The 14,010-nt window shown below is 37.8% G+C and overlaps 1 protein-coding gene across 11 annotated transcripts in view; it reads left to right on the top strand.

Annotated features, from left to right (window-relative positions):
• Positions 1 to 10,636, top strand: part of Pak3 (p21 (RAC1) activated kinase 3) — a 256,618-nt gene extending 245,982 nt beyond the window's left edge. For all 11 annotated transcript variants that reach the window (XM_087903190.1, XM_087903187.1, XM_087903189.1 and 8 more), the window contains 2 exons: positions 1,204 to 1,341; positions 4,083 to 10,636. In XM_087903190.1, coding sequence (XP_087759316.1) covers positions 1,204 to 1,341; positions 4,083 to 4,172 — 228 coding nt within the window. In that variant the 3' untranslated portion in view covers positions 4,173 to 10,636. The remainder of the gene's footprint in view (positions 1 to 1,203; positions 1,342 to 4,082) is intronic.
• Positions 10,637 to 14,010: the final 3,374 nt, after the last annotated feature.

Here is a 14,010-nt window from a genome sequence, read left to right as displayed (position 1 = left end):
TGTGTTGGCTACAACTGTATTTGTGTCTCATTAGCAAGGCAGAGGGCAGCAATTTTCTTTTTCATGAAGGCAGCCCCCAGCTCATGCACAGGATGTGATCCAAGAGTTCCTTTTTAAGTTAATTATTTGGAATCTAGAGTGCATTTCCCCATAGAAACAGTCTTACACATAGTGATTAGACTCCCAGGCTAGTCCACAAAGGCCAGCTTAGTCCATAATGTAACTGAATGTATGAATTTTTACAATGGAAATTAGAGAGAAATAATACTGTTGCAAATAAAATAAAACCAATGATTTGAAAAGAAGTAGTTTGAGGTTTTTGTTTTCCTTGAAGGACAGTTCTTAATGAAAATGACATTTAATCCTAAGAGTACAAAGTACAATAGATGAAGATTGGACGCCACAGCTTTTAAAATGCATTTTAAGTAATGTTTCCGGGTAGGGAGTTAAAATGATAATAATAATCAGTATTGTGTCCCTTGTAGAAAAAAATTGAAAGCTGAAAAATATATTTTAAAAACTAAATCACCAGTAATTGTAATGCCAGAGAGAGCTACTTTTAACAAATGTCTCTCTTCATATTTTTCTTAATATTTGCAATTTTATAGGGCATGTTCACTGTACAAAGTGATAGGTTTCCGAAGGGCATTTTGATTCATGTGCTAGTATGTGCTTGGGTAATTCTGACCCCCATTCATCTATTCTGTCCCCCACTACTCATCCCGCTCCTTTTCCTCAGTGGTTCCTCTTCTACTTTCTTGTCATTGGAAATCTAGATTTCACTTATTAAAAAAGCAAGATGTTTGTCTTCCTAAGTTTGGCTTATTTTATCTCCTTCACTTCCATCCATTTTCCTAGGAATGATGTCATTATTGTCTCTTACATTGCCTTCCATAGTATTCAAGCAATAGTAGTTAAGGTACATCCAACATGAAGAACTTCTGCTACAGTGGCAACTAGTATTGTTAGTGATGGAGAATTGGGGCAACAACCAATAAACAAACCAGGCTCAGAGTTGACTGCTAAACTATAAATCAATACAATCTGTGCTCCGTCCCATCTTTCAACAGAAACCATGTCCACATTATTCTCTAAAATGGACTTTTTGAAAACCTATAGAATAAATAAGAAGAAAACCGATTTATACCCATGATTTTAGTATGTGTGTGCTGAGTATATTTGAATACTTTTTTTTCTTTTTAGGCCTTATATCTGATAGCCACTAATGGAACCCCAGAACTCCAGAATCCCGAGAGACTGTCAGCTGTATTCCGTGACTTCTTAAATCGCTGTCTCGAGATGGATGTGGATAGACGAGGATCTGCCAAGGAGCTTTTGCAGGTGAAAATAAAATAGGGCAAATTACAAATGGAGAGTTGAGTTGCTGTGTTGAGCTTCTTCATGTCAACGTGAGAGAGTAAGAGAGCTCTGTTGAGAGACAAGTATTGAGAGTTAGGCTACATACACATAAGAATAGACATGCATTTATTACATGGCTGATTGATCATGTTGTCTTGCCTTTTCTCAGAAGAATTTGCATTTTAATCTATAATTCTGTTTTGTTCTTCCTGAAATCTTACTCTGCAAGGAAAAAAAAACAACTGTGCCTTTCTGGTATTGCTAGAATTTTTTCCTAAGCTTCACTTGTGCCTCTGGATGGTATATGCAGGTTCCCTTGGCCAGAGGTAATTTTCTACATAACTGTGCAATAATTTCCCTAATATTTGCCACTCTCATGGTTTACTGGACAAAGCCCTTTTGCGTGTGATGCCAAATGACATACACCAGCTTGCCTGGGTGAATACCAACCAGTGGAGAGTGCCTCTGTATCCATTTGTCTTTCTCGCGGTTCTCAGGACCAATTTATATGATGATAATTGAGGCCTTTCACCTCCCAAACTCTTTATGTATAAAATCTCATTCAGATCTTACAAATATCTGTGGAAGTTGTTGTTGTCCTATTTTGCAGATGTGAAAATAAAGGCTCACACAAGTCTTGAAAGGCAAAAGAGCTCTAATTTGAGCCTAGAATTGCCCAATTTTCCACCATTACATGAAATGAAAACTCATGTGGATTTTGAAAAGAACATAGCCAGGATTACACAAACAATTTCATTGCTAGGGACCTTTACTTCAGGATGAATATAAAGAGCTATGGCATCTAAGAACAACTGCTTGTTCTCTCTGTGACTTTGAATACATAAAGCTAAACAAAAGATGCAATATTGGTGTGCAGAATGCTAACCATAGATTCACGGTGTTCTTGCCTACTTCCTTGCATGGAAAATTCTGTTCCAAATGCTTCTAACATCCTTTGAGAGACAAGGACCCACATCTGGGGGAAAGATTCTTGACCCCTCTGCACAAGTACCTTATTTAGAGGCACTGGAAAGGATACACCATTGCAACAACCCTTTCCTGCTACCAGTGAGCATTTTTCATATCATCATAGGATCATAAAATATCAAATCTGCAATGACACTTTGTTAATCTTCTAATGAGTCTCCATATCATAGATGCAAAACATGAACTTGTAAATACTTCAATTCCACTTCTTTCTAAGCCTGTCACCACATATATATCCCTGTGCTGATATATCTCTCTTGCATATTGAAAGCCAGAAAAGGAGTCTAGTCAATGGAACAAGAGCAAGAGCAGAGGGCTGCCGCTGCTTTTTAAAGAGAAAGAGACCACGCCCCAGTGGGCTGGTATCTCAACTGCTAATGGCTAAAGGAGCGGAAGGAGTTCCCACAGCGTATCTCAAACCATTTTTCCAAGAATGCCAAAGATACAGGATCGTTAATGTAACCACACAGATAAATAGAGCATACAATCATCTTTCATTGTTTTGACTCCAAAGCTCCTATAACTTATGTCACACAAAAAGACTTTGTTGTAGAACTTTTAATATACCTTTCAAAACGTTGAATTAAAAATAACCAACAAACATTCTAGAGCAGTGATTCTCAACCCGTGGGCCACAATATGCAGATATTCTTTATACTGAATATTTACACTAGGATTTATAACAGAAGCAAAATTTCAATTATGAAATAGCAACGAAAATAATTTTATGGTGGTGGGGCTGCATTAAAGGGCTGCAGCTCTAGGAAGGCTGAGAATCACTGCCCTAGTGGAAATGTCCAGCAGACAATGGAAAAGTAGAGTAGGAGGGTAGGGAAGACATCGGGGAAAGTTATATTGGAATACCTTTATAAAGCTGATGATGGGTTGGAAATGTGACACAAAAATGTGATTGATAAGAAATGAAGTAGCAAAAGAAGCTAATGAGAGCTCCATTATAGCGAATGAGAGGTAGGGAGGTAAAGAATGCAAGGAGGATAATCAGAAGGTCCTCACCTGGGAACAACCCACACTAGATCCGCGGTAGTAGACTGCCACAGTCCTGCAAAGAAGCAAATGTTCAAAAGAAGGAAAAGAGATTGGCTTGCATCAACTCTTGCAGATGAGCCAAGAGAAGTGGTGGAGACACAGCTCTTGGGTTTGGCAACTAGGGAGCCAAGGGTTTCAGAGGAAAATTGATTTTGATGTTCAGTTGAAGCTACTTTTTCAAGCCTGAGAGCAGCTCCAGCACCATTCATCAGCTTAAGAAATGTAGAAAGTCTGGCCATTACTGAGCGAAATTTTCCTAGCTCCATACTGAAGAGTTACTAGCTGTGCCAAGTAAGTTTCCATAAGATTTCATGACATCAGAAGACCAAAAAGAAAAAAGAAATCCTGGACAAACGCTGGCAGGGATTTTAAAAATAAAACAGTGTCCCAATGAGTGTTCAAAGCACATTTCAATGGGGAAAGGGGGAGATAATTGAAGGTGTAGAGCTACACTCACACAATGGTTCTCAACCTGTGGGTCGTGACCCCTTTTGGGGGTCACATATCAGATATTTACATTATGATTCATTACAATAGCAAAGTTACGGTTAAGGAGCAACAAAATAATTTTGTGATTTGGACTTGGCACAACATGTATTAAAGGACTGTAGAATTAAGAATGATGACAGCTCCTGCCCTAGTGGGAAGGGAGAATTCTAGTAACTCTTCTTTTTTCATTCTTTTTACAGCATCCATTTTTAAAATTAGCCAAGCCTCTCTCCAGCCTCACTCCTCTGATTATCGCCGCAAAGGAAGCAATTAAGAACAGTAGCCGTTAGAACTGCGAGCCTTAGCCCTCACCGTCTCCCCGATGAGTAAGACTGAGCTAAGACTCTGCTGCAGGAAACATGGAAGAAAAGACAGTCAAATGGGGTGGGGGTTCTTTAACTTTCAAGTGAATAGAAACTTCTTATAAGCCTTTTTCCTACTCTCTCAGACTATGTAATTTATTTGTAAGCCTGAACTGCAGCCCACACAGGGCAGCAATGTTGAAGTGGCCCTTAAGCGGCCACTTCCACCGTGAAGCGAAAGAGCCAGTAGTGAACCCCCTCATTTTGTGCATTTACTTTGAAGAAAAAGATTTCTCAAAGATGCACACTCCCTCTTCATAGTGTCGTCTTTGTTTTTAAGTTAGACAGTAGTCCCTCTTACATTCGAACCTCTTTCAAAACTCCTTACCCAATGTGATGTTTTTTCACTTACATTGTCATTAGATGTCCAGAAGAAATAAAAGATGTCAACATGCTTTTTTAAAAAAAAAACAAAGAAAAAAAACAAAGAAAAAACAAAACAAAAACAAACAAAAATGAAAAAAAATAGAACAAGTGCTGTGTGAAGCTGTGGACGTCCATGCCCTAATAGAGTCGCAATTTTTTATTCTTCTTCTGTAGTGGTGGCTTGGTTTGTGTACCTATTTTTCTGCATTTGTATTGGAAAAGGTTTCCTTTAAGACATTTTCCAAAAGCAGAGAGGAATCTGAGTGTTCAGGTTGAGCTTTTAAAACTTGTGTCTAAGCAGAGCTCTACTTGTGAGATCCTGTCACATTTTACAAGGATGTTTCTAGTAGTGGAATTGTTGTGTAAAGCAGTTTGTTGGCCTGTGAGAACAGAAAAATGACACACACTGAAATTGTGGCAGTGCTTTTGGGTGAGTCCAGGTTCCAAAACCTAGGATATCCAGATAGGTGAAACCTTACTTACACAAAGATGGGACTTTCTCTGAGAGCCAAAAGGAAAACGCAGAATTCCTTGGACAATAAGCAAGCAAAGATAATACTGAATTTAATCCTCTCTTGTGCTCCTGTAACATAAGCATTGTACAATAGGCACACAATGAGGAAATAGATCCATTAGTCAACATTCTTCATGATAAAAATTATTCATTTTGACAATGTGTAACACTTAAGAATTTTTTAAAATCAAGAGATTGGAGATACAGTATTCATCTGTGTAAGAGACAGGAAGTCAGTGAAAGCTACCTTCCCAGTCGCCACACCTCTAAATACTTGCTGTTTCCCCTCTGTAGCTCCAATCTCTTTGTCAGTATATGGTGTGTTCTATTTAGTTACTTGGGCTTTTGTCCTTGTAAAGCCTGTTCATAAAAATGTTAAAAGCTCACCAAGAAAATAATTTTGATCTGTATTTGTATCTCTGAACTATCAGTCCAATGGAATTCCTTTTGTGGCTTGAGGAAAAATCCTAAAGTCTATTATTATTTCATTATATATATATACATATATTTATTAAAATTTGTAAGTTGATATTTTTAATCTTCTGGGAGTAGAAGAACATCTAGAAGGTGTCTACATAGAAAACGATATGCTTCTCTTCTGAGTGTATAGTCAGTTTTATGAATTCTAGAAATTTTGTTTCACTAGGCCTTTGAAAAGCCAGCAACCTGTGCTATTCAATATTTCTTCATTTGTAGAGATAGAGAATCTGAATAGAGTTTATCTACATTCAGCAAGAGGGGAAAGAGCTCAATGGCATATGCCTTTCTCCTCTGTGAGGTACATCTGCCCATTTAACCATCCATCCATCCATCCATTCCTTTACATGAAAGGACTGTCTCTAGAGTTTCTGCTGACCATGTAGTGCATATGTTTATATTGAGAAGATACCACTGGTGGATTTCCTATTTTCCTACATTATAAAATCAGGGTGGGATTTGACCCTCCCCTGAAAATATTTACCATGGAATAAAAGACAAATATGAAAAGAAAATCAAATGATTATATTAATTTCCTGTTTATTTTGCAAAGAGGTATCTAAACCTAAAAATTTTAAATGTCACACCTCTCTAGTGAGAGAAAAAGGACCTTAATTTTTTACTTTACCTTACTTTAAATTGAGGATTTTTTCCCAATTGTAATGCCAGGAAATTCCACAAGATCCCTGGGATGCAAATACAGTTCAATCGATGGCTATGCTCTGCTAATAGAGCCCAAACCCTGGTTGGGAAGTCCAAGACGTCAATTAACATCCTTTGCATGTTGTAAAGACCTTTGTTGTTGTTACTATTGTTGTTGCTGTTGCTGATTATTATTATTATTGTTGTTGTTGTTATTTAAAAAATCCTGGAGCAGTGATCCTTCAGATCACTGTTGGCAGAGAAATGGCTGCTCTTTGTGCTCTCTGTTCAGCATATTAGCAGGGAGAGCCTAGGTACCTATCTACCATCACTGTGTACAAAGATTTAACAAGATGTTCCAGTAGACGTTTCTTGTACAAAATTATATCTATGTACATGTTCTAATTAGAGCAGCTTCTAAAGACTCTTCCCTGTGTTGACAAGTTACATATATTTCTAATAAGTATTAGAGAGGAACTGTTTCTCATGCCAAAATGATGCTGAAGGACCCATATTTGGGATACTTGAACAACTAGGCCTCCAGATGGTTAATAGTTTAGTCCCTTTCCTTTATTTTGTTTTGAGCTCATTTTAATCCAGGTGGGTCTATCCAGTTCTTTAACGTTGCTAGTGTGCCCTGAGACATTTGTGGGCACATTTTCGAATGTTGATTCAAAAGTCCTGAGATAGGAATAGGGCAGTGGGAAAGTCAGGGAAGGGTGAGAAGCACAGTAAAGATTATTTATTTAAGAAAGAATAGAACATTAATATTGTGGCAAGGATCTGGTTCGTTGTCATAATCCCATGAAGATTTGGGGATGACACAATCCCGCTAAATCAGTCACCATGTTGGGAAATGACTTCGTTCTTGATGATCTTGTCTATGTGTCATTGTAAATATTTGTGCGTCCATGCTCCATTTTGGCTACTGGATGGCCAAGTCACATGAAAAGATTTAAATCAAGTATTTATTCTTTAATTGTGTTATTCAGGTTTCTTTCGGGCTTGTGAATTGCACCTACAGTGTTTCAGTTTAACCACCTAATCCTCACGTCTATCTCTCTTGTGAAGCACATTCCATTGCTAAAAGTAAAAGAAATATAGATTGTTTCCTGTTTTCTGTATATCTGTTTTTGATAGTTTGAGATGTTTGTCTATAATGGATATTTCTCACCTCAAAGATCGTGTAAATAATTATATTAATTTCCTCAATGGGTCATTTATTTCTAATGAGGCTGCCAGTTCTCAGAGAGAGTCTATGAAATCACTTTTAAATCACACAAACAGGGATTACACCTATGTAAAAAAGAGGTGTGCATATGGATAAAGACTGGGAACACAGATAATTGAAATCGGTTGTGTTAGCGTGGTGGGATTATGTGAAAACTTTTCTTTCAGAAAGTTACTTTCTTTGATATTATTATATTATTAATTTAAAAAATAAACAACAGAAAGAGAACTATAGAAACATAGAAGAGATGCCAGGAGCAAATGCCTTCTGGCCAGAGCCCAGAGCATGCAGGGCACAGATATTTCCTAGTTACAATTATTCTGTAGGCTTTATACTTGCCTAGGTACTGAGGTTGGCACATGCTCAGGTATGGCACATGCTTTCCTATGAGACTATTATCTAAGTCAAAGCTAAGGAGATGTCACTGCTAGAACTCCAAATGTATTCTGCTATAAACCAAGCTTCCTTCAGCTTTGGTATGGCATCCAGGTGTCTATTTTGTTTGCCTTAGATTGAAGAGCTGACAACTTGATTAGCCCCTTTGATAATATTTGTTTCCGGTGCCTCCTTTCTCGATTGTCTTAAAAGATTTTCAAAGTCAATTTTGGGAGAACAGAAGGATGAACTAGCTAGTTCCCACAATTTTCTTGCATAACAAGACCTATCATTCTGAAAAAGTTCTTCTTCAAATGGCCATAGGCAAATCCCATTGGTTTCAATAGAAATTACCATATACAATTAAACCCAACTCTAAGTTTCTTAAGAGAAATAGTTAGGATTGCCTGTCAGCATTCAGTTCCAGTCCTATTAGTTTTGGCTTGAGGTGGTCTCCTTGTCCTCTTGTGCTGCGTAATTATAGCTTATACTCAGCAAATGTGGTTTTGTCAGAGAAAGAGAGACCAACCATCCAAAGAGAAAAAATTCCTTCTAACTCACCAAAGAAATTTTAGGTGAGAACTTTATTAATGTATGTCATACAGTGACAATCAAAAGCAGACCCAACCCCCAGAATTCTCACAGACTTTTACTTAGTTATTCACAATATGTATGGAAGTCATAACCTGCTATCCTGGTTGAATCTCATCCTTTTCTGAGCTTATTGCAGTTAATATTCACTTAAACAAATGAAGGGTGTGTGGTATAAACATCTCCCAGTCTTGGAAGAAGAAGCCTGAAATTCAGCATTTGTAAACCGACAGTCTAATGGGCCTGGGATTTGGAATAACCTTAACACACAATACTGAACATATATTTGCATGTGGATTGGAAAGGGAATAAATAGGGCCTTGGAAATAAGGGAAATGTTTCTCTTATGAAAGAGTTTCTTTTTCATAAAAGACATTTTTTACTCTAGTTTTTGGTTGTTTAGCTTTTAGTTTTATCATTGCTTTTCTGCTTCACACTCCTTTAGTGATCAAATATATTGAACCCAACTTCTCATGCCTGGGAATGTCTGTTTATCATTAAACAGTATCTAACTGAATCCGCAAATGTGGGAATCGAGATGTCATCATGTGCACACCTCTGACTAGAAATACACTTTCAACTTGTAGCATGTACTGCCACTTAATATCATTGAACTTGAAAGGTGAACTTATGGAGTCTAACTAGTGCCATCAGCGTCTCCACGGAAGCTGCCATCGGGTGAATGCTGTCCTGTAATACCAACAGCACGGCAAGGACTGTGGTCGCCTGATTCAGAACCAAGGAAAGGATTGACAACAATGCTAGAAAATGAGTCAGATGTAGTGGAAGGAGCCCTGCCCAGGAAAGAGACATAGATTTTGACATGGGCATTTTGCCTAACTTGATGTGTGACCTCGAGCAAATCACGTAGCTTTCTATTTACTCATCTATAAAATAAGGGTGTTGAATTAACTACTCTTCAAGGTCTTTCCAAAAGCTCTGACATTGTGTGGGGTAACAGTATGCCTTGCAAATTTAGCCTGCCAAGGCGATGGCAAATATCACAAGCTTAAGCCTGGATCTCTTATGTTGCAGTTACATAGAACTATGTGAGATGGAAAAACTCAAGTAAATGAAGTTAACAGCACCAGAGAATGCTGATCAAACTCATGGAAACCTTCCAACTTCTTCACAATAGTTTTGTTTTTATTTTATTGTGTTTTTTCCACTGGATGTTCCCAGTTTTCATTTTCTATACACTGTATGTAAAGTCTGGTTTCCATTAAGCTGTGGCTAGAATTTGCTACTAGAACAGAAATTCACTGTCACATTTCATAGAATACAACTGTACTTGGGCCTCTCTTCTCCTATGAAACAGTTATGGGCCTGAGAACATTGAAGTAGAAATGGCACAGGATGGCAGAACCCGTGCATTTTAATGGCGAAGACCACAGAATGGACCTACGTACTCACAAGTTGCAAAAGTAGCAACAGAAAGACAATTGCGTACTTTTAGATAACAAATTAACTATTGGGATTAAATAAAACACTTCTCATGAAAATGCCCACAGCAATTGGCTAGTTATATGAGCATGCTATTGAGAAGAAGATAAACTAAAAGTTAGTTTGGCAGATGGTCCCTACTGTCTGCCTACAGCTGAGTGCCAACCAGCCCTGGGTGTGAAATTCAAGTTCAATGTGTGTGCTTGTGTGTGGTGTGCTTTTTGGACCCGCATATACTATATTCATTAGTGATGGTAATATCTTTCACCATTAATGGCTTGAGTTTATAAATCTCAGTACTTCTGCAGTAGGAGCCAGATCACATGGATACTGATGTCTACTGGGATTGAACTCATAACATCCAAATAAAATAAATTGAGGAGAATCTTCATTTTCACTGTTTATTGGAGTTGTATCTCATTTGGCTGTGCATTAATTTTGTCAAAATGTGTTATTTGTAAACCCATGTGTAGTGAAATTCTTCTGTAATTTTGGATTAACGGTATTTATGGTCTTACGTTTGTTTGATTTTTAAATTATTTCTTTTGTAGACTTGCTGATGGTATGACTCCGTCCGTCTGCCCTCAGCAACTGATCTTTTTGAGGATTTTAATTTCTGATATTTTATTTTAAATTGTGGTTGAAGCAATAGAAATTTGAAATATGGATTGTGCATGACTGTGTCTTGAGTGTAAAAATATTGCAGTTTGAAACTTGGACCTAAAGTATTGCAAATAAAATGACAAACATCAATGATCTGTCGCTTCTCTCTTCTGTTGCTCTCCCACCTCACCCTGAATTCATCACTCACTTTACTTTTTTATGTTTAGAAGGTATCACTCTCTTTCAGACGTAGAGTGGCAAAATGGCCAGCATTTTACCAATGCAACAGATGATGCCCCCACAGAATTTTCCACTGAATTACTCAGATTCTTTATGTGGCCTTTACATGGATTAGCTCAGAGAAATGAATGTGCACATTCAATACAGGGCAAAATCTTGGCAGATCCCAAAGGTAGATGAAGGAAAATCACCATGAGGGTTTACATGTAGCAAACACTTGGATTTTGATTATCTTTCTGCTTGGAAATTTCTGAGCATACAAAGTCATCTTCATGATGTTCTGGTTTGTCTTATTTAACTTTTTCAAAGATTTATTTTTATTCATGTGTTTATGTGTCTACATTATGTGCAGATGTATGTGGGTGCCTATGAGGGCCAGATAAGGGCACAGAATCTCCTGGAAGCAGAGTTCCAGGCATTTGTAAGATTCCTGCTGTGGGTGCTGCGAACTGAACTCAAGCTCTCTGCAAGAGTAGAAAGCACGCTTATCTGCAGAGCCACCTCTCTAGCTCCTTCTCATATCTTATATCAATATCTTCCTTTTAGTTTCTGTTTTTGTGGGTAATCCTGTATCCAATTAGAACTGGTCCATAAATACGTGGGTGTGTGGTTATCTACTAAGGTATGAGCAAAGCAGATTGGCTCTCAAATCCTCAGCAGCCATCAACTGGCAACAGCTTTTTCAATATGAATGGGGCCTTGAGGCCCCTTCCTGATTCATGATGAAATTTTTACTGGCTGGATTTCATTCAGGTCTCGCTCAGATAACCACATAGTCTGTGCGCTGATGTGCAGCAGTCGTGTCTCCCAGAAGTCAGCACTTTGCAGCGCTACTCTCCATCTGCTAGTTCCTGCACTCTTTCAGCCTCTGTTTCTGTGAAGTTCAATGGGCCTTCTATGGAGGGAGGTTAATATAAATAACCTATCAACAGCTGGGAACTCATAGTTACCTGTACTCAGCTGTTTAACCAGTCTTGTGTCTCTGCATTAACCACTACCCTCTGCAAAAAGAAGTTTCTCTGACCATAGTTGAGAGGATCACAGATTTATGGCTATAAACACAAATGGTTAGAATTGCAGGCTAAGAGCATGACCATTTGCCAAAACAATAACAGTAGGTTCCTTCAAGAGTCTATGATTGCCTTAGTCAGGATCTTTTGACCAGATTTACAGTTCAACGCATGATACCTCTCCAGTGGAGAGACCTCATACCCAATCAGAAGGCAGTCTGTAACCCCCAAACCTACATATGACTATTGCATCAGCAGGGCCAAGTATGATATCCCTCCAGTGGAGAGACCTCATATCCAATCAGAAAGCAGTCTGTTGCCCCCAAAACCTACATATAATTATCGCATCAGTAGAGTCACTTTGCCAACAGGTCAGTATTGTAGCATGCAATGCCCACCACTGAGTAAAATCGCTGATGCCTTTGTCTCTCAAGAGCCTGCACTAAGAAAGCAGACTTTCTGACACTGTGCAAGCTAGCCAACTTAGAAAGAATTTCTTGGTAAGTTGGAGGTTAATCTCTCTATCCCTTTGCATCTGAAGTAAGTGTTATAAGCAAGAGTCTTATTATCTACATATGGTGCACAACCAACAAGAATGTCAATATCCTGGGTGTTTTGGGTGTACTGGGTCTTTCAGACCAATAAAGAGGCAGCCTGTATCTGTCACATGACGTTTTCCTTTAATAATGCATAAATTCTTGGAGCAACATTGCCCACAATGTAGGGTACTACTGTACAGCCACTCATACACACACATGCATGCACACACATCAATATATATATATATATATATATATATATATATACATATATATATATGTATATGTATACTGTGTATACAGTATATATATGTATGTATGATATATTATAATTTGTTTACAAACTAATGGATTTCCATAAGGCTTCATGTGTTCTTAGCTAACCCACTCCTACATTCCCTTCTCCATAACTCCCCTATCCCCACTTAAATTTTTAACTGTGAGTATAACTTCCCTCTCCTTTAATATCACTTATGTCCTACTATCCATTCTCGCTGAAAATTTTCTTGGGTTGAAATGCAGATAAAGTCGCATTAAGATTCCATCTCACTTAAGGAAGTGTGGCTCAAATCATGAATCTAACTGACAAATGCTGGCCTAAATGTAGAGAAAGTAGAAACCTTTCTACACTGTTGGTAAGAATGGAAAGTAGTGAAGATACTGGGGAAGTGAGCCTGGAGGTTTCTTGAAAGCTAGAAACAGAACTATGACATGGCCCATCTGTATTCTTCTTAGCAAATGCTCAAACAGCACAGAAATACTTGCACATCAATGGTTCATTCACAAAAGCTAGGAAACAGAAGCAGCAAAGATGACCACCAGCTGATGAATGCTTAAGGAAATTGTGATCCATATTCACTGTGGAATGTGACTTGACAGTAAATGAAAAATGTGATTATAAAATTTGCAGTAAATGAATAGAACTATAAAAATATACTGAGTGAAGTCACGCAGGTTCAGAAAAAACAAGTCATTTATTCTCCCTCATATGTAGATCCTAGTTTTAAATCCTTTGTATGTTTAGCCTGAAATATATGTGAAAGTCAGGAAACTAGAAACTGGCCACCTTAGAGAAAGGGTATAATGAAATACAGGTAAAGTAGAAGTTAAGGGAATACTGTGGACAGATGTCTTCAAACATGGAGGAAGGTAAGATGAAGAAATGGGGTGTTGGCAAAAGGCCTAACCAAAAGGAAAGGTGCATGAAAAAATAGAGAAATGATTTTTATGAATTAAAGTTAAAAATGTTTCCAAAATCAATGTCAATTTTCTTTACAACAAAAATTGGAGGAATAAGGCACAAACAGTGATTAATAGATGCTCATGCAGCTTTAGTACAATTAGTCTGTACACTGGAACTCTAGCCCTGTCCAACAGTCTCACATCCTATTGAAGTAGAGTGGGTTCTAATACCTGAAGTGCTAACCACAAATTATGGCTGTAATGTTTATTCTCAGAGGTATCAGCTACCAATTTGTTGGTATCTATTGGCATCTATTGACTTACCACATATATGTTAAATGCCACTACAATTAGCTAATCCCGAGACAACATCAAATGCATGTCACTCTACTCATCTGTGTTTATATATATGTCATAAATTAAAATGAATTTTTAGTAAAATTCTGGTTTAGATGCTGGGATAAACCATTCATTTGCAGCACTATAACAGATAACTTTTCTATAACTGATAGCAAAAGTCACTTCAATGGGCTCAAACCATTTTTGCTACATC

Source organism: Myodes glareolus, chromosome X, assembly GCF_982192425.1.
Source record: "Myodes glareolus chromosome X, mMyoGla1.1, whole genome shotgun sequence".
In the NCBI taxonomy this organism is placed as follows: domain Eukaryota; kingdom Metazoa; phylum Chordata; class Mammalia; order Rodentia; family Cricetidae; genus Myodes; species Myodes glareolus.
The sequence above is the reverse complement of the archived record's forward strand: the minus strand, read 5'-3'. Positions and strand labels throughout refer to the sequence as shown.